General features: G+C 50.8%; 2 protein-coding genes across 6 annotated transcripts; both read left to right on the top strand.

The window, feature by feature from the left end:
* Positions 1 to 347: 347 nt before the first annotated feature.
* Positions 348 to 5,743, top strand: LOC102453184 (protein S100-A16-like). Of its 4 annotated transcripts, none has more exons than XM_075913473.1 (4): positions 348 to 486; positions 791 to 863; positions 2,817 to 2,986; positions 4,359 to 5,743. In XM_075913473.1, exons 2-4 carry the CDS (start codon positions 821 to 823, stop codon positions 4,497 to 4,499), a joined length of 354 nt encoding a protein of 117 aa, XP_075769588.1. In that variant the 5' UTR covers positions 348 to 486; positions 791 to 820; the 3' UTR covers positions 4,500 to 5,743. The 4 variants fall into 4 exon arrangements, with proteins under 4 accessions (XP_075769588.1, XP_075769586.1, XP_075769587.1 ...); XM_075913471.1 differs by having other exon boundaries at positions 791 to 906; positions 2,824 to 2,986; XM_075913472.1 differs by having other exon boundaries at positions 358 to 490; positions 791 to 906; positions 2,824 to 2,986.
* Positions 5,744 to 11,494: 5,751 nt separating this feature from the next.
* LOC102452934 (E3 SUMO-protein ligase KIAA1586-like) lies at positions 11,495 to 19,785 on the top strand. Of its 2 annotated transcripts, none has more exons than XM_075914151.1 (3): positions 11,495 to 11,637; positions 15,349 to 18,374; positions 19,004 to 19,785. In XM_075914151.1, the coding sequence occupies exon 2, from the start codon at positions 16,154 to 16,156 to the stop codon at positions 18,368 to 18,370; it is 2,217 nt and encodes a 738-aa protein (XP_075770266.1). In that variant the 5' UTR covers positions 11,495 to 11,637; positions 15,349 to 16,153; the 3' UTR covers positions 18,371 to 18,374; positions 19,004 to 19,785. The 2 variants fall into 2 exon arrangements, with proteins under 2 accessions (XP_075770266.1, XP_006110332.2); XM_006110270.4 differs by lacking the exon at positions 11,495 to 11,637 and adding an exon at positions 14,432 to 15,212.
* Positions 19,786 to 19,955: the final 170 nt, after the last annotated feature.

Genomic DNA, 19,955 nt, shown 5'->3' with positions numbered 1-19,955 from the left:
CGGTAAACCTCATTTCGCGAGGAAGAACGCCTTCTTTCGAAAGTGCTTCTTTCGAAAGAAGGTGTTCTTGAATGTAAATAGGGCTTCTTCGAAAGAGAGCATCCAGACTCACTGGGTGCTTTCTTTCGAAAAAGTGGCTTGCTCTTTCGAAAGTTCCGCGTGCAGTCTAGACGCTCTCTTTCGAAAGAGGCTCTTTCGAAAGAGGCTTGCAGTCTAGACATAGCCGTTGAAATTAGTGTTTATCTACTCCTCAAGTCGTGGCTTGCTCGGTGGCTGGTTTGGGTCATTCCCAACACTCTCTTTGCAGCACCCATTCCAGTCATTCCATGTTCCACCTTTTAATTCTGCACTGGCCACCGAGTACCATTCCTGGCCCCATTCTTCGGGCAGTACAAAAGTTGCTGAAGTTTGCGGGTTGCCCAGCAGAATCACAACAGGGGCCGGCATTTCTCTCTTCCGACTCTCTGCGGTGCCACAGGACTACGCGTAGGTCTCTATAGTTTTATTCCCAATTTTCTGTGCGGTCCCGGTGCTCGGTGTAAAGGTATCGTGTCTCTCTCCACTGCCTGCGTCCAGGCCTCTGCTGTTTCTCTTCTTTCTTTTAACCCTTTTTCTGTTCCTTTTACGAGCCCCGGGCATTTCTCCTGAACCATCTCACAGCCGTGGCCGTAGCTCGCAGCATTGTCTACTTTTAACTCTGACTACTTTTCAAGGTGACCGCCTCTGCCAGAATCTTAGAGATTTGTTGAGCCTTCATCGCGACGCTCACTGCTAATTCTGGTCTCTCTAGCAAACCAGGAGCACTGACCCCTGCGAGCCCATGGGGCAGAGTTTGCAGCGGAAGCCGTCTGGGGAGAAGAGGGGTAAGATCTGCATCCTTAACAAAGCTGCTCAAGCTGGACACCGGTGAATTCGCTCTCTGAAGTTATCTGTGGAGCCTTCTTTCCATCAGCTAATCAGAATGGCCCACAGCCTAGGGTCATCCTTCTACGTAATGTATCATTTTCTCTCACCCTCCCCTTCCACCTAACCTCAGACCCTCCTCAGAACCCATCAACCACCAGCCCGTTCACCTTTTCATTATATTTGTATTAGAGTAGCAGCTAGACAAGCCATATGCTAGGCGCTGCACACAGAGCAAGAGCCACACCCTGCCCCACCTTAGATCAGGGCCCCGTTGTATCAGCAATCAGAGCACACTGTGCCCTATAATCCATCTATCCCCACCCACCCCATCTACCTATCTATCTACATCCAACCTTTCTCTCTATCGATCTACAGCCAACCCTTCTTTCTATTTATCTATCTATCTACATCCACCCCATCTATCTAACTACATCCAACCCTACTTTCTATCTACATTCACCCTATCTATCTACATCCACCCCCTCTGTCTATCAATCTACCTACATCCAATCCTTCTTTCTATCTACATCCAACCCTTCTTTCTATCTACATCCACCCCCTCTGTCTATCAATCTACCTACATCCAATCCTTCTTTCTATCTACATCCAACCCTTCTTTCTATCTATCTATCCACATCCACCTCCCCCCCGCCCCGTCTACATCCAACCCTTCTTTCTATCTATCTTTCCACATCCACCCCCTCTATCTAATCTATCTATCTACATCCACCTCCCCCCTTTCTCTCTCTCTCTACATCCACCTCTTCTTTCTATCTTCCTATCTATCTTTCTATATGCACATCCACCCCATCTATCTATCTATCTATCTATCTATCTATCTATCTATCTATCTATCTATCTATCTATCCCTACACACACCCTGTATCTATCTATCTATCTATCTATCTATCTATCTATCTATCTATCTATCTATCCCCACACACACCCTGTATCTATCTATCTATCTATCTATCTATCTATCTATCTATCTATCTATCTATCTATCTATCTATCTATCTATCCCCATACACCCCCTCTATCTATCTATCTATCTATCTATCTATCTATCTATCTATCTATCTATCCCCATACACCCCCTCTATCTATCTATCTATCTATCTATCTATCTATCTATCTATCTATCTATCTATCTATCTATCTATCCCCATACACCCCCTCTATCTATCTATCTATCTATCTATCTATCTATCTATCTATCTATCTATCCCCATACACCCCATCTATCTATCTATCTATCTATCTATCTATCTATCTATCTATCTATCTATCTATCTATCTATCCCCATCCACCCCATCTATCTATCTATCTATCTATCCCCATACACCCCCTCTATCTATCTATCTATCTATCTATCTATCTATCTATCTATCTATCTATCTATCTATCTATCTATCCCCATACACCCCCTCTATCTATCTATCTATCTATCTATCTATCTATCTATCTATCTATCTATCTATCTATCCCCATACACCCTATCTATCTATCTATCTATCTATCTATCTATCTATCTATCTATCTATCCCCATTCACCCCATCTATCTATCTATCTATCTATCTATCTATCTATCTATCTATCTATCTATCTATCTATCCCCACACACACCCTGTATCTATCTATCTATCTATCTATCTATCTATCTATCTATCTATCTATCTATCTATCTATCTATCTATCTATCTATCCCCACACACCCCCTCTATCTATCTATCTATCTATCTATCTATCTACCCCTACACATTCCCTGCCACTCCTTCCCCAGACTGCAGCAGAAGTGTCCCCAGCAGCAGATATCTCACCCCCTCTGCCCGCTTCTCATACCACAAGTTCCCAGGTGAGGTCTCTGGGCCTGGTGGGCCCCTACTGACGCCTGCTTTTGCTTTGGAGATGGCAGGGAGCCAGGCGAGACGGCCGGGGAGGGCTCTGAGCTGGAACGGGGCCTCCACGCCATCGTGGGCAGTTTCTACAGATACGCCGAGGGCCCCGAGGGGTTAAAGGAGCTGGACCAGGCGGCTTTCCAGAGGTTGCTCCGCAATGAATTGAGCCATCAGCTCACAGTGAGGCCCGGCTATTGGAATCCCAAGGGAACCGGAGCTTTCAGCTGCTTCCTGCTAGTCAAGGGGGATCTGCTGGTGCCTCTTAGCCCTGCCCTTCCTCCCCTGCCCCCCGCTAGCCAGTCACTGGCGCCAACACCATGGGTGCTCCAGGGCTCAAGAACTCATGGGAAAACAAAGAGGGGTGCCCAGCTCCCACCAGCTACAGTAGCTGGGACCTGGCTGCAGATCAGCGAGGAGCTGGCAGGAGGCACTCAGTGGTTGTGGGGGTGGCTCGGGGAGAGGGCGGAGCAGGGGTGGGAAGAGACAGAGCGGGGGTAGGGCTTGGGGAAGAGGCCGGTGAGGGGGGACAGGACGGAGAACAGTGATACCAGCCCTGGCCTCCCCGGTCAGCTCAGCGGGGGCTCCTCGGTCCTGACCCGCAGCCCCCTGCTCTCCCGGGACTCGGCGCCTGCCCCCCCATTCGGCCAATGCCACTGACCCACTGCCCCCCTGCTGTGCCAGCTCTGCCTCCCTACAGCCCTCACATCTCTGCCAATGGGCCTCCAGCTTCACTTGGGTCCCACCTCTGCTTCACACACCTCCCCGCCCTGGTGTGTGAGGAGCCCTGCTCATCTGATCAAGCGCATACACGCGCGCGCACACACAACAGCCCTGCTAGTCTGATCGCACACGCACACCCCTGATCCAGGCCCATATGCAGAGGGGGTGCGAAGGGTTCACATCCCCAATGGTTCCCCAAGTAAGCATGCTCTGGCTAGCTGGGGGAAGGCTGGGGCTGATTTTCCCCCTTACTTGGGGGTGTGTAGGGGGTGCATTCACACCCTTGTGGTCCACGTTTACCAAAAAAACACCCCCTCCTCCAGAAATTCCTGCGTATGGGCCTGTGATCTCTCACACGCACATGTCTAATCACACACACACACACACACACACACACACAGCTGTCTGTTTCAGGAAGCTCTGCAAGTCTGTTCAAACACACACACACACACACAGCTGTGTGTTTCAGGAGCCCTGCAAGTCTGTTCACACACATGCACAGAGCCCTCCTAGTGTGATCATGTGTGTATACACACACACACACACACACACACACACAGCTGTGTGTTTCAGGAGCCCTGCAAGTCTGTTCACACACACGCACAGAGCCCTCCTAGTGTGATCATGTGTGTATACACACACACACACACACACACAGCTGTGTGTTTGACGTACTCTGCTACTTTGCACAGACACACGTGTGTGCGGACACACACACACATACACACAGAGGAGCACTGCAAGTCTGTTCACACACACACCAAGTCCTTTACTGACCTCTGCCCCAGGTGCTGCCCCGGCAGTGACGTGCTGTTCCTGGGGTGTATTCCAGGACACGGAGCACACGGAGGCGGCGCTGAACATGTTTCAGAGGGTGGATGCCAACCAGGACCAGAAGATCTCCTTCGAGGAGTACTGGGACCTCGTCACAGAGATCTGCCGAGTGATCCAGTGCCGCCATTATAACGAGTAGTGACCGGGGCAGCTGGTTTGGGGGAGGGGAAACTGAGGCACATGCCTAAGCAGAAAGCGACCTCACTTTTGCACTCAAAGCAAACCTGCACCTCTCCCACCATGCCCCACCCACTAACCCAAGTGACCTTAACCTATGTGCCTGCTGGGATCTCCACCCCTACCCCCCTTTTTCACGTCTGAGGCCAGCCTGATCCCTCCTTCTCCCTCGGCCTTCACTCCCCCCACTGCCAGGAGTCACCTCGTACACTCCGAATCCACCTTGGCCTCTGCTCCCTACGTCACCTGCTGCTCGGATCCCTCCCAATTTCCTGTCCCCCTCCAGCGCTGGCATGGGAAACCCACCCCATCCAACTCTCCAGTTGCTGGGCTCCCACGCCGCCCCCTGCCCTGCCATTTAGATCTCTCCCTGAGCCCTGCGTTCGGCCTGTTCTCCCAGCATCACCCACTGCCCAATGGAACTAGGCAACATGGCAGGAATAAAGAGTCTTCTCTTGAAGGAGAGGACCATCGGGGTGTGACAAAATTGGCTTCTAAAACCCCTCACCTGTGTGTTTGGCCCGGGGCTGACTGGGACACAAGAGCTGAAGTGCCAGATGGATTTTGCTCATGAGGCTTCAGGCTGGCCAGATAGGCAGCCAGAGCATTCGGTGTGACTGGTTTCTGGCCTATTTGGGAAGGTCCCCAGTCTGGGGCTGTAAGGAGCCCAGAGTTTGAGCAATTCGTCCTGAGCGGACACCCTCAGTGCTGCCCAGACCCGGCCTGGTCCGTCACACGCCCCAAATAGGGCATTGGACACATGACGTATCCTACACAATACGGAATCCATTGGTAAATATGATTAGACCAACCAAGTCTCGCTTTGCTATAAAATGGGTTTAGTAAGAACAATCGATGGGAGGGAATGAGTAGGATTGACCCGCAGGTCCTGCTCGATGTACCTAGAAGTAAATAGACCCTTCACACATTGAATGGAGTTTCATTGTGTGGGAAGAAAAGGAAGTACGATCTCCGGCCTGGTACTGTAGGTAGCATACGGGTGAAGTGTAAGTAAACTAGGTTCTATTATTGTATTATAGTAGATCCTCTATTAATTGTTTTTGCATTGCTTTCTGCTGTATTAATTGCTTTAGAATTTATAGCATTTAAGATTTAAATTGTGTAGTCATTGTTTTAAGGCTTGTAAAACGTAAACAACTGTATTAACTGCTTAAAGCTTGCAATAAATACGACAGTGGTTAAGTAGCCCTGGAGCGTCCTGGTTTCCCTTGGAGCTAAAATAAATCGAACCACATGATACCGACCTACTGAGATTGATGCAGGGAGAGTGCAGACACATTGTGACCTATGTCAGTCCTCCAGCAGCTTTCCCACTACGCATGGCAGTGACCACTCTGGTCCCAGTTGTGAACTCCGCTGCCCAGAGATCGTGCAAACAGGAACCCTACCAGCACCACCCCTTTAAAAGCCCTGCATGGTTTTTTGAAATGCCTTTTTCTTGGTTGCCCACCAGTAATGGTCCTATTACAAGTCTGTGCCGTGGGGTCTGGGGAATAGAGACTTCACCCATCCCCTGGCACCTGGGAATGGAAAATCCATCCCTCCTTTGGCACATGGGAATCCATTCCCCATGATTCCAGGAATGCAAGTTTTCTAAGAATTGAAAAGCTGAGACCCATTTTTTACATCTAAAAGATCAAAATGTACGTGGAAAGACACAAAGTCCAGTTCTACACCAAAGGGGAAAGTGGAATCAAGATACGCAACTCCAGCTAGGTTAATTACGTAGCTGGAGTTGACCTACCTTGATTCGAATATCCCCACTATTCCCAGAGCAGGAAGCCGAAAGGAGAAAACGCTCCCATTGGCTTCCCATACTCCTCAGAGGAGCAGGAGTACTGGTGCCAACAGGTCCACTCTGAGTTTAATTTAGTGGGTCTTTACTAGACCCTCTAAATTGAACTCCGGAAGATCGATTGCAGCAGTGTCGATCTTCTGTGCATTGAAGACATGGCCTGAGGGTTACTTGCACTTGCTTGGAAGGTTTTGTTTGATGGAAGGAGCTCTCTAATAAGGTCTAGATATTATGATGTAAAGTGTTTATAAAAACATGGCAGAGAAAGAAACACAAAGAGATTCTTCCATTTATCAGTCTTGTTGCTTTGTATGTTGTTCTCCCCCCCCCCCCATTTAGTTTGTTACTACTCTGTTATCATTGTTGTTCACGTAAGCAGGGCTCTAAGTGCACTGACTCTGTTTTCGTTTAGGAAATACGAAAGGCTGACCCTGGAAGGGCGAACCTTGCAAAGGAAGCATTGAGAACTTCGAGAACAGCTGCTTCCTCAGTGCTTGTGTGAGTTTGCAAAGAGACTAATCCAATAGCTCTGTGGAGTGTGAATTGCCCCATGCATCTCAGTGGAGGCTCACAGATATCGTCAAGTGCCTACATTTAACTCTGTTCAGGCTGTAGGAATGGAGAGAAAAGATCCATATGAGGAAAAGCTTCACAATCAACTCTATGTGAGCACACACTTTAGTACAGGTCTCCTCAACTTTGGAAGCTCCGGGGGCCACAATGATACTCACAGAACATGCCGAGGGCTGCAACATAGGTATGGTTGTATACACCTGCAAATCTATATGCAAATCTATGCAAATAGCTTTGTTCACACTGACGGGGAAGAATACAAAGATTAAGGCAAGACTACACAACACACAGGCCCCATTTAAGTCAGTGCCGATGATATTAACATAGACACAATACCGAAACGCTGTCTCTTTATTCACTACACTGGGCATATACGGGTGCTGCTGCAGGGAGCTTCCTGACTGACCCTATGGAGGCTACTAGGGAAAAGTTTCTGACGACCATGCACGCACCGCATACACACCTTCATTGGAATGGACAGATCACATTTCAAAGAACATACAGTTACAAAAGGTTAGTAACCATTTTTATAAGAGGAAATGGGATACTGAATTTGATGGTCCTAGCTCTTGCCTTTTAGGAGTTCTTGAGCAGACTGACAGACAAACTCCCTCAAATAATATAATAGATAAGAGTACTCTGAAGATGAGGGTATGAGGACTGTGGAGTGGAGGAGGTACCAGTACTGGGATTTCACCTCCCCTGTGGTGATCCCCGTGACCCCGAGCTACGACCCCATCAGGATGTGGGTTTACCTGAACTGTTAAGTGGGACAGGTAGTATTTTTCAGTGCTAATGCTAAGGACTCAGTGTTCATTTTCCTGTCAGCCTCTTTCACCAGGAGACAACCCACTCATTCTTCTGAATGATATTCAGAATACAGGCAGTCCCCGGGTTACGTACAAGATAGGGACTGTAGGTTTCTTCTTAAGTTGAATTTGTATGTAAGTCGGAACTGGTACATATTGTAGGGGAAACTCTAGCCAAACATTTCTCCAGAGCTCAGTTTTATTCTCCCACACCTCCCTTCCCTCAGTCCTTTATTCTCAAGCTGAGGTGTCTGCTGAGAAAAGCCGCTCCGCGTCTCCCTGGTCTGCTGGGGAGGGGGGGGCGCTAGCTCCGCGTCTCCCTGGTCTGCTGGGGGGAAGCAGCTAGTGCGGGGTTTCCTCACCCCATTTGTAAGTAGGGATCCGATGTAAGTCGGATCCATGTAACCCGGGGACTGCCTGTACTCCCTGTTTTGTTCACTACTTTGAGCCAAAATCCAGGCATCGTACTCTGTCTCCGAGACATGCCTCCATCCCAGCATCCTACTCTGTGACCCTGGAGGATCTATCTAGCTGCTCCCCTGGGAGCTGCAGCCACAGCCCATCCACAAAGCCAGAGGAGGGGAGGAGCATCACTCCAACCATATCTCTTGATCTGGGGGAAGCTGTGTGAAGGGCAGAGAGGCCTTCTAGGCTGGGCCTCTATTCTCTTGGGACATGGCTACACTACAGAGTTATTTTGAAATAACAGGAGTTATTCCAAAATAACAAGGTGAGCAGCCACACAGTATTTTGAAATAACCCCTGAATTTACAAGGAATAATGCCCATTTCAAAATTGCTATTTCAAAATAAGATTAGTGTGGACTCTTAGCTGCTGCTATTTCGAAATAATTACTCCCCAGAGTCATTCGAAGTAATGAATCCCCAGTACTTCCTGGGGCTCTAAATCAAGGTAGTACATCCATGTTAAGGGAGCCTGCCTTGGAATAATTTTGAGGCTTCCCTGTAGCGTGGATGTGCTAGTTCAAAATAGTTATTTCAAAGTAACTTAATTCAAAATAACCTTATAGTGTAGACATGGCTTTAGAGGCCGACTTTGTCAGGAGTGTGAAAATCTTGCTTTTAGCCTATTTTACCTATGTACTGGATCATATTACCCCCTTGGGTTTATCTACAGTGAAAAAAGACATCACTTTTTTTTTTTTAAGTATTTTAACCTAACCTGAAACTAAGCATGACTATGCAGTTAGCAAATACATGGTCAGTCTTGTTTAAAATCCTGCTAGCTGGTCATGGACCGAACCAGCTCATACATTTTTAAACGGTTTGCCTTCGTACTAGGTACTAAAGCTGTGATTTCCAAAGGAACTTGAGACTTAAAATTCATTGAGATTCAGTGGAACTTGTGCTGCTAAAGCCTAGACTCCTGCAGACTGTCAACTTAAGTTATGCAACTTCAGTGACGTGAATAACATAGCTGAAGTCAATGTACTTAGGTCTGCTTACTGTAGTGCTTGCACCTTGGGAAGTCAACAGCTGATGTTCTCCCATCGACTCCGTTCACTCTTCTTGTTTTGGTGGCGTATCGGAGTCTATGGGAGAACGCTCGGCAGTCAACCCCTGCTGGATCGATCGTTGCCCGTTGATCCAGCCTGTAGTGAAGACGTGCCCTATGTAACTTGGGGTGAGGTTTTCAAAAGTATTTAAGTCCTATTTAATATGAACACAAACAATTTGGAAATGCATCCTTTTAGAAAAGGGCTTGACTAGCACAATATTAGAGTCCCCCAGGATGATTGCAGCCTGGAAGGAGAATTCATTTGCAAGCCTGAATGTGGGAAAACAGATAAAAGTGTTACAATCTCCTACGACAGTAAACGTTGATGGGTGAAGGTGTTAAAAGAAAAACAAACATACTTAACTGGTCTAAACCAAAAGACCTACTGCTATAACTCAAGGCCTTTGTTAAGATCATGCCTGGTAAACAAGTGTGGGGCCAGAAATCAATGAACCAAAAGTAGTGTGTCCAGAAATTATACCTAACTAACTTGGGGCTAGAGAGATTTTTGCCCCATCGTTTCCTTGGCTCCTTAAAAGACGGGGCAAAACAACTACAATGTTGGTCGACAAAGTCGGGCGAACAGAAAGTCACCATCATGACTGCCACTCCAATACCCCAGAGATCTGCCATCATTGGTCTTTCATTGTCCTGACCCTGAGAGATGTCCTGACCTGAGGTGGGGAGAGGGACCCAGAGACACTTACGTTTAAAGCGAAGGTCCTCAAACTATAGGGCACACCCCCACCCCCAAGGAGGGCACAGAGAAATTAATGTTTGGGGGCCCAGGCCATCTCCCATGGCGGAGGGCAAGAGGAGCACCCAGCTCGGCACCAGTCTGAGCCTTGACCCCACATGTTGATTCTGCCTGCAGCTGCAGCATTCGTTTCAGCCCATCTATGGCTTTGTCCAGGCCTCAATCATGCCCCAGCCGAAGCCTTGGATCCTGTCCACAGCTCTGTTCCTGGCCTCTGCCCCCTTATTCCCATTTGTCAGCTGCCCCTTCCAGCCCCAAATCTCAGAATGGGCTGGGGAGGGGCGTGGGGAGGATTGCAGGAACAGATGGGTAAGGAGGGTGCAAGTAACTGAAAAGTTTGAGGACCATTGGTCTAATATCTTCAGCTAATTCTAAAACTGCAATGGGAGACTGTCTCTCCGCCTTCATGTGTGTCCTTCTACTTTACAGGTGAGGCACCTAAGGCCCGGGAGCCAGATGTGGCCCCCGGCTTGCCTGGATCTGGACCCTAAGGCTCAGGGCTCTCCCCCCAGCATTAGGGAGACCATGTTGGTGCTTTAGCACCCTTGCCGCAGGGCTGGAGCACACAAAATCGACTAGCCTGGGCCCCTGTGGTGTTTCAAGGTAGCAGCACTGCGAGGAGCCTGGGATTAAGTGGGGACTCCCCGGCTGATCCCGGGCTCCACACAGTGCTGCCACTTTGAAATGCCACGTGCAGCCTGGGAACGCCCCAGCTAGCCAGTGCCGGTATGCGGTGTTTCAAAGCGAACCCCAGGCTCCGTGCTGCGCTGCCGCTTTTCAGCACCCCTTCCTCTTCTCCCCCCTTGCTGTCTCTTTCTGATAGAGATGGGGGGAGGGACAACTAGTCCACTAGTGTGTTGACTATCTGATAAGCATTTTCTTATCGAATAGTCGACTACTTGATCACATCCCGACTTCCCACCACCGGCGATTCAGGCCCTCCCACCTGCCTGAGGATCCCAAAAGCATGTGGCCCAGAGCAGCTGACAAAGGGGGCTCTGCCCATTGGCCCCTGGCATCTTTCATGGCATTTGGGAGGCACATGCTCCCCCATGCCTCCCCCGACATTGCTTCTGCCCCCCCCCTCTGGTCCACCCCAGGAAACAGCTCCCTCCCTTTTCCTATTTTCCACCTGCCCCTTTTCCCAGTGCAGCCCTGCTGGGGCAAGGGGTGACAGCTGGGGGGCTGTGTCACAGACTGGGGGAGGGGAGCCCAGGACCCTCCCCTGCAAGGCTGCACCAACCCTATGGGTGACCCCTCCAGCAAAATCTCCCTGCCCCGCCCACCCACACCGAGGCCCCGCCCACAGCGAGGCCCCGCCCACAGGGCCGCGTCCCAGCTGGAGCGGAGAGTTCTGAGTTCTCCTCCACGCGGAGGAGGAGGAGGAGGAGGGCGCACTGCGCAGGCGCGGCGTAACGTCCGGCCCGCACCCCGTGCCCCTCTCGAGCCACGCCCCGCCCCTTCCCCGCCACGCTTGAGCCAATCCGCAGGACGCGGCGGAATCAGATTTGCATAGTGGGGCGCGTGCCTCCTCCTCTCCCCCCCCCCCCCCATCTGCGACCGTATTGGGAGGCCGCGGCCAGCGGTTGGGTGCGCGCGCAGCAACGGCCATTTTCCGTGGGGGGCGGTGAGTGTGGCCTGCGGGCCGGCCCCATAGACACCTGGGGGGCGGAGAGAGGGGATGGGGGAGGAGAGACCTGGCCCCATGGACACCTGGGGGGCGGAGAGAGGGGATGGGGGAGGGGAGACCTGGCCCCATAGACACCTGGGGGGCGGAGAGAGGGGAGACCTGGCCCCATGGACACCTGGGGGGCGGAGAGAGGGGATGGGGGGAGGGGAGACCTGGCCCCATGGACACCTGGGGGGCGGAGAGAGGGGATGGGGGGAGGGGAGACCTGGCCCCATAGACACCTGGGGGGCGGAGAGAGGAGCTGGGGGGAGGGGAGACCTGGCCCCATAGACACCTGGGGGGCGGAGAGAGGGGATGGGGGGAGGGGAGACCTGGCCCCATAGACACCTGGGGGGCGGAGAGAGGAGCTGGGGGGAGGGGAGACCTGGCCCCATAGACACCTGGGGGGCGGAGAGAGGGGATGGGGAGGGGAGACCTGGCCCCATAGACACCTGGGGGGCGGAGAGAGGGGATGGGGGGAGGGGAGACCTGGCCCCATAGACACCTGGGGGGCGGAGAGAGGGGCTGGGGGGAGGGGAGACCTGGCCCCATGGACACCTGGGGGGCGGAGAGAGGGGATGGGGGAGGGGAGACCTGGCCCCATGGACACCTGGGGGGCGGAGAGAGGGGATGGGGGGAGGGGAGACCTGGCCCCATGGACACCTGGGGGGCGGAGAGAGGGGATGGGGGAGGGGAGACCTGGCCCCATAGACACCTGGGGGGCGGAGAGAGGGGCTGGGGGGAGGGGAGACCTGGCCCCATGGACACCTGGGGGGGGGAGAGAGGGGCTGGGGGGAGGGGAGACCTGGCCCCATAGACACCTGGGGGGGAGAGGGGGGGGGCGACGGGAGACCTGGCCCCATAGACACCTGGGGGGCGGAGAGTGGGGGGCGAGGAGAGACCTGGCCCCATAGACACCTGGGGGGCGGAGGGGGGGCGAGGGGAGACCTGGCCCCATAGACACCTGGGGGGCGGAGAGTGGGGGGCGAGGAGAGACCTGGCCCCATAGACATCTGGGGGGCGGAGAGTGGGGGGCGAGGAGAGACCTGGCCCCATAGACACCTGGGGGGCGGAGAGAGGGGATGGGGAGGGGAGACCTGGCCCCATAGACACCTGGGGGGCGGAGAGAGGGGATGGGGGGAGGGGAGACCTGGCCCCATAGACACCTGGGGGGCGGAGAGAGGGGCTGGGGGGAGGGGAGACCTGGCCCCATGGACACCTGGGGGGCGGAGAGAGGGGATGGGGGAGGGGAGACCTGGCCCCATGGACACCTGGGGGGCGGAGAGAGGGGATGGGGGGAGGGGAGACCTGGCCCCATGGACACCTGGGGGGCGGAGAGAGGGGATGGGGGAGGGGAGACCTGGCCCCATAGACACCTGGGGGGCGGAGAGAGGGGCTGGGGGGAGGGGAGACCTGGCCCCATGGACACCTGGGGGGGGGAGAGAGGGGCTGGGGGGAGGGGAGACCTGGCCCCATAGACACCTGGGGGGGAGAGGGGGGGGGCGACGGGAGACCTGGCCCCATAGACACCTGGGGGGCGGAGAGTGGGGGGCGAGGAGAGACCTGGCCCCATAGACACCTGGGGGGCGGAGGGGGGGCGAGGGGAGACCTGGCCCCATAGACACCTGGGGGGCGGAGAGTGGGGGGCGAGGAGAGACCTGGCCCCATAGACATCTGGGGGGCGGAGAGTGGGGGGCGAGGAGAGACCTGGCCCCATAGACACCTGGGGGGCGGAGAGTGGGGGGCGAGGAGAGACCTGGCCCCATAGACACCTGGGGGGCGGAGGGGGGGCGAGGGGAGACCTGGCCCCATAGACACCTGGGGGGCGGAGAGTGGGGGGCGAGGAGAGACCTGGTCCCATAGACATCTGGGGGGCGGAGAGTGGGGGGCGAGGAGAGACCTGGCCCCATAGACACCTGGGGGGCAGAGAGTGGGGGGCGAGGAGAGACCTGGCCCCATAGACTCCTGGGGGGCGAGGGGAGACCTGGCCCCATAGACACCTGGGGGGCGGAGAGTGGGGGGCGAGGGGAGACCTGGCCCCATAGACACCTGGGGGGCGGAGAGGGGGGGGCGAGGGGAGACCTGGCCCCATAGACACCTGGGGGGCGGAGAGGGGAGAGGGGGGGCGAGGAGAGACCTGGCCCCATAGACACCTGGGTGGCGGAGAGTGGGGAGGGGGAGGCGAGGAGAGATCTGGCCCCATAGAAACCTGGGGGACGGAGAGTGCGGGGGGGGGGCGAGGGGAGACGCGGCCCCATAGACACCTGGCGGGCGGAGAGTGGGGAGGGGGGGGGCGAGGGGAGACCTGGCCCCATAGACACCAGGGCTACGTCTACACTGGCATGATTTTCCGGAAATGCTTTGAACGGAAAAGTTTTTCCGTTCAAAGCATTTTCGGAAAAGCGCGTCTAGATTGGCAGGATGCTTTTCCGCAAAAGCACTTTTTGCGGAAAAGCATCCGTGGCCAGTCTAGACGCGGTTTTTCGCAAACAAGCCCCAATCGCCATTTTCGTGATCGGGGCTTTTTTGCGGAAAACAGTACTGTGCTGTCTACACTGGCCCTTTTGCGCAAAAGTCTTTCGGAAAAAGACTTTTGCCCAAACGGGAGCAGCATAGTTTTTCCGGAAAAACACTGATGATTTTACATGAGATCATCAGTGCTTTTCTGGAAATTCAAGCGGCCAGTGTAGACAGCTGGCAAGTTTTTCCGCAAAATCAGATGATTTTGCGGAAAAACTTCCCAGTCTAGACACAGCCTCTGGAGTTCACGGAGAGGGGATGGGGAAGAACACGGGTGGGAAGGGCTGTCAAAGACCCAGTCCAAGGGAAATGGGGCGGAAGGAGATGGGGCAGGGAAGACACATGGTAGGGTGGCTGGGTGTTGCATTGAGACAGGAAAACTGACTCTCCCCATAGATGCCATGGGGGTGGAGAAAGGAGACAGATTATGTTGGTTCCCGGATAATTTCGGGGCGTGGGGTGTTGTTTCCCAGCTGGGAGCTGAAGGGCATTGGGGGATGACAGTTCCACAGACTGTGTATGCAGAGGTCAGGCTGTGGGGGAGCTCCCTGGGTCAATTCTTAGACTCACCTTTCCCACAGTGCCTCCCTCAGGTCGAGCTTGGAGTCTGCCTGCCTGGCTCTCAACTCGTGGTCTAGAGACCGTGGCAGGTCCACAGACTGGGGCTGTGTCAGAGTTTTATCTCCAGATGTTACACTGCTTTAGTTAAACTGCTGTTGCATGGTCATGCTGTGCTTCTTGTGTCAGCAGCATGCATCCACGTTACCAGCTCTTGTCTTGCATCGACAGAGCCATGTGATGTAGGCAGTGTGACCGGTTCGATCACAGAGGTCTCCTTGGGGCTGTTCCCTGGCATGCTGATCATGCCACCAAGCCCCTCCCCCAGTGTGTCCTGCAAAAGCTCAAAGGCACAGAGTTCGGGGAACAGCTTCCTTCCCCCCCACGCCCTCCGCAGCAGAGTAACACACTCAGAATCAGCTCTGCTATAGGGCTGGTGACAATTTCACTATGTGGTGAGTAGGGATGCAACAATATAATCGTTTAAACGGTTAACCAGTAAGCATGAGCTTATCAGTTACCATAATCATTACATGTCAGTTCCTGGCGTATAGGGTCTCTGATACATGATGTGATTTTTTTTTTTTTCAGAATCTCTTTTCGAAGTAGGCATGTACGTGAAATAGCTGGTACTTCTGGTTATGCGATTTCTATGCAAGTATCACCTTGGTATCTGAAGTTATGACTATTATCTGCGTTTTACTACGTGTTTCCTCCTGTGGTAACACCCAGAAGGTATTTAACCAACACAGGCAGGGACAAGTCAAGTTGAATGGTCCATTAAGGAATACTTAGCTTAACAATGGACTGGAAATCACCTGTCTATACTAAATGGACTTTTCCTGTGAATGTTCTAAGTAGAATAATGGATAGGAAAGGACATGTAACTTGCAGTGTCTGACTCCAAACACCATCTTTCACAGTAGGAACAGATTTTCCTTCACTCGACATAAGCTAAAAGGCCCTGGAAACGTCTCCATTTTGCCTCTTTTCTGCTCAGGCCTCTTTCCTGCTCCAGCCACTGGACTAAGAATATATACTAATGACAGAATTCTGACCAAAGGAGCTGAGGACTTTCTAATGATTTGGAAGCAACCCAGGACCAGCTACAAACCTGAAATTCACAATCCCAGTGGCTGGGCTCGAACTTTCAGCCTCCCTCCCAACAGGTAAAGCAGCTGCATTTCCACTAGGTAGCTCTACAACAAATTTCACTCTGACCTACCTAACTACACTTCATTCATATGCTGCTGTTGCATGGGGCAGAAATAAAAGATCTGGGCAGATAGTGAAATTGAAGACTGTCAAATTGAGAAACCAAATTTAGCTAAGGAGTTAGGTGTTTATTAAGTGGCTGTTGGATTAATGAGGGCTGATCACAAAGTCAAAGCAACAAATGTTAAAAATGTTCAAGCGCAAAGCTGAGGATGGATGTGAAGAAAGTAGGACCTCTAAAAAAATGGCAAATGAGTCACCAACACAGCACGAAGCCACAGCAAGTCCAATTATAAAACTGGAGGAGGGCATGATTTCTGCTGAATCGCAGGGTGACCCTACTGATGAAAAGCAATATCCAGTTGTGTGGTCCAGGGTTCAATATGAGGAATTCCAAAGGAAAAATGATTGGTTGTTTGCGTCCTATGGAAAGCTGGGTTGTAGAACGTGTAGACACGTTTCCAACTTCAAGCTTTTCTCTGCTCGAGGGCGGGGTGTGAACATTGCTTCTCAGTGGTCTGAATGTCAGATTTCCTCTTTTGGAAAAACTCGAAAAACACAGCTCACGTCACTTCGAAAAAAAATTATCGAACACAAGAATTCAGCGGCTCACACTGAAGCAACAAAACTTTTAGACGCAGCTAAGAGAGACAGTCTGATCAAAGCAAAAAATGAAGAATTAGCACTTGTAACCACTGCTCGCGTGTTCAGGACAGCTTACTACATCGCGAAAATGAATCGGCCATATACTGACCACAAAAGCCTGATTGACCTGCAAAAAGTGAATGGGGTTGAGATGGGGCGATTGCTTCAAAGCAGAACTGTCTGTGGTGATATCATAGAGCATGTCTCTTTAGAAATGAAGCAAAGAATCGTCTCGAGGATAATCGAGGCCAAATCCAAGATCACTGTACTAGTTGATGAATATTCTACTCTTGCTCGAAAATCTACTCTTATAATTTTTTTAAAAGCCAGTGTTGATGGTGTGATGAATCCAGTAGCTTTTCCTTTGGATTTAATTGAGTTAGACAACACATCGGTTGAGAACATAAAGCAAGACATAATCAATTGCTTGTTGCACTATGGATTCACTAAGGAATTACTGACGGAGGCCTTTGTCAGTTTTTGCAGTGATGGTGCAAACCTCATGCTTGGAGCCAAAGCTGGGTTGGGCAAACTCCTACAAAAAGACTTCCCAAATCTCATTCTGTGGCATTGTCTTAACCATAGACTTGAATTGGTGGTTGATCAAGCACTGGATATCACGGGGGGTACAAACGATTTCAGGGCATTTTTAGACAGCTTGTATTCACTGTGCAGTCAATCACCAAAAAACGCCTGTGAGCTCAGGGCACATGCAAACGAACTGCATGTTATACTTAAAAAAATAGGCCGAGTTTTCAGTGTACAATGGGTAGCTTCAACGTGGAAAGCTGTCAATGCAGTCTGGCAGACTTACCCAACATTAGCTAAATATTTTGAGGAAGCCTCGCGGGACCAATCGAGGGATGGAAGGGAACGAGAAAAATTCCAGGGTCTCCATTCAAAACTGTGTTCGGTCCAGTTTGTGAAAAATCTCTCATTAATGTTAGATGTCTTAACAGAGCTCAAGAATTTGTCCGAACTTTTACAAGACCAAGAACTGATGATCCCCAAAGCAGACAACCTGATGAAAGTGTATTTGCAGAGAATCGACAGCTTGAGGAGAATCTCTGGATTGCACACTAAACAAGCACAGCAAGCCGAAGAGGCGATGATGTTCAAGAACACAAAGTTGACTGCTGCCAGAGAAAGTCCCACCATTAACCCGTCACAATTCATTCAGGCCGTGGTTGACAACATCAGATGCAAGTTATTCACCAGCACCGCTACTCAAAGCCCAGCAGCAAGCAATGAAATTGCTGACCAGAATCTGCTTGAGAATGTGTCTGTTTTGAAACCCGAAACATGGCAGCAACACGCAGAAAATCCCTGGTTTGGAGAAACCGAAATCCGGGCATTATGCGAAACTCTGAAAGTTGGTCACCATGAATCACACTTGGGATTTGTAGAGTACAAATGTTGTGCAGGGCTGATTGTACCTGAGAAATTAAAGAAATTGCTCCTCGCTGTAAACACGCTTGCAGTGAGTAATGCTGACTGCTGCGAACAGGTCTTCAGCGTAATGAACAACATAATCACGGATACGCGGACTGCACTGACCACTCAGCATGTGGCCAATCTACTTTTTATTTCAATTGTCGGACCTCCCTACACAGAGTGGAATCCTTCCGCGTATGTTAAATCATGGCTGAGCAAAGGACGTCGGGCGGCCAGTTCAGCAGAGGGCATGGCACGCCGAAAGCAAGCGAAGCCCCAGGATCAGACTTACTACGCACCGCTGTGGAAGTGTCTTTGATTTGGTAAGTTGCCGTCATAAATGTGAAAATGATTAAACTGACTCATTGATTTTAGCTACTGGAATGACTGACTGTTGATGTAACTACAGGTTGAACCTCTCTAGTCCGGCACTCTCTGGTCTGACAACTTCCGTGGTCCAGCATGATTTGAGTTAGCCGGATGTCCACTTCTCATGGGTGTGGCTAAATTTCCCACGGTCCCATAAAGTTTGTTTGCAGCCTCCAGTTCTGGCTCTCCGTGTTTTGTTATGTTATTTAGCTCTGATTTACCCTAAATGTCTTCTAAGCAGTGGAAGTGTTGGTGATGCTGCTAGCCGACATTGATTTCCTCTGGTTCGGCAAATTCTCTGGTTTGGCACCAGTCAGATTCTGTAGTCCCCGGGGGTGGGGCGCTCCGGCCTCACTCCTGAGGAGCCCCCTGCTACTCCACACTGCTGCCAGGTGGGAGCTAGTAAGGGGGGCCAGTTTAAAAAACAGCTTCCCATGCGGACCAGCTGCCTTAATCCCAATAAATACACGACTAGAATATAAATTCTGATGCTAATATCTAAGCCACCCCATCTCAGTATAGAATTCTGTTTGATTCTCTAACTTAAAATATTTTTCTAATTTTTTTTTCCTTTCTTCTATAGCACAATCTTCTTTGTCGTGTGAGCCGAAGGCTATGTGGTTTCTTGGTTTGTCATCACAGCTTTTCCTTGGTTAGGCATTTTGCTTTTCACTCCAGCACGTCGGTGTTTTGTTTTTTTCACGTTGTCGCTCGTGAGATCAGCTTACATCCCAAATACTTACACAGGTTACTGTACTGTCATATTTAAAATTGCTCCCTAATGTAATTTTGATTCCTTGTGCATTTTGGCCACTTAAACAGACATGCCATTGATATCCACATGGGAATATTTACATGGATTAAGTTAATCACTTGTTCAATTTTTGTTCTGGATAAAGGCCTTAGTTAACAAGACAATTCTTTCAATAATTGATATTTCAATAGTTGCTTCTACCAAAGAATCCTTATTACCCCAGTTTTCCTGTAACATTTTTACTTCTTTACACATCCAGTGATAAATCTTTTCATGGGAATGCCTTATTTCTTTAATTCTCCCGATCTGCTAACACTGAAGCACATTTCTCTTCAATTCTTTTTCTTAATTATTTATATTACGTTAGCATGTAAGACCCACGCTAGGGGCTTTACAAACACCGAAGAAACAAATAACTTTGCCCCATAGAGCTTAGTTACGTCATTGTGTACACGGATCATTTTTCTACAACAGTGTTTATTTCTAAGTGGAAGTTGATTTTCCTGACACTTTCTCTATGTGAAGTATTTTTGTTCAGACATATTTATAAAGGTGTCCTTCAGTCTGACAATTTTTCTCTAAGCCAATAAAGATTTTTTTTTTAAATTTGACTCATTTGCTTGGAGTCATGACTCTGATCTTCTACTATATATTTGAGGGAGTTTGTGCATCTGTCCGTCTGGGAGTCCATCTGTTCAAGAACTCCTCCTAAACGGTGAGAGCTAGGACCACCAAATTTGGTATGTTGCTACCTCTTATACTAACTTAAAGCAGAGTCTGC

The sequence above is a fragment of the Pelodiscus sinensis genome, chromosome 32 (assembly GCF_049634645.1).
Source record: "Pelodiscus sinensis isolate JC-2024 chromosome 32, ASM4963464v1, whole genome shotgun sequence".
Classification (NCBI taxonomy): Eukaryota; Metazoa; Chordata; order Testudines; family Trionychidae; genus Pelodiscus; species Pelodiscus sinensis.
Note: the sequence above shows the minus strand (reverse complement) of the source record. Positions and strands in the feature narration are given on the sequence as shown.

Bases quoted from the DNA above. Each gene is read 5' to 3' on its own strand.
- LOC102453184 (XM_075913471.1), top strand. From the start codon at position 821: ATGGGGCAGAGTTTGCAGCGGAAGCCGTCTGGGGAGAAGAGGGGTAAG. The intron at 907-2,823 runs GTGAATTCGCTC...TGGAGATGGCAG, and splicing joins GCTGCTCAAGCTGGACACCG to GGAGCCAGGCGAGACGGCCG. The intron at 2,987-4,358 runs GTGAGGCCCGGC...GGTGTATTCCAG, and splicing joins AATTGAGCCATCAGCTCACA to GACACGGAGCACACGGAGGC.
- LOC102452934 (XM_075914151.1), top strand. From the start codon at position 16,154: ATGTTAAAAATGTTCAAGCGCAAAGCTGAGGATGGATGTGAAGAAAGT.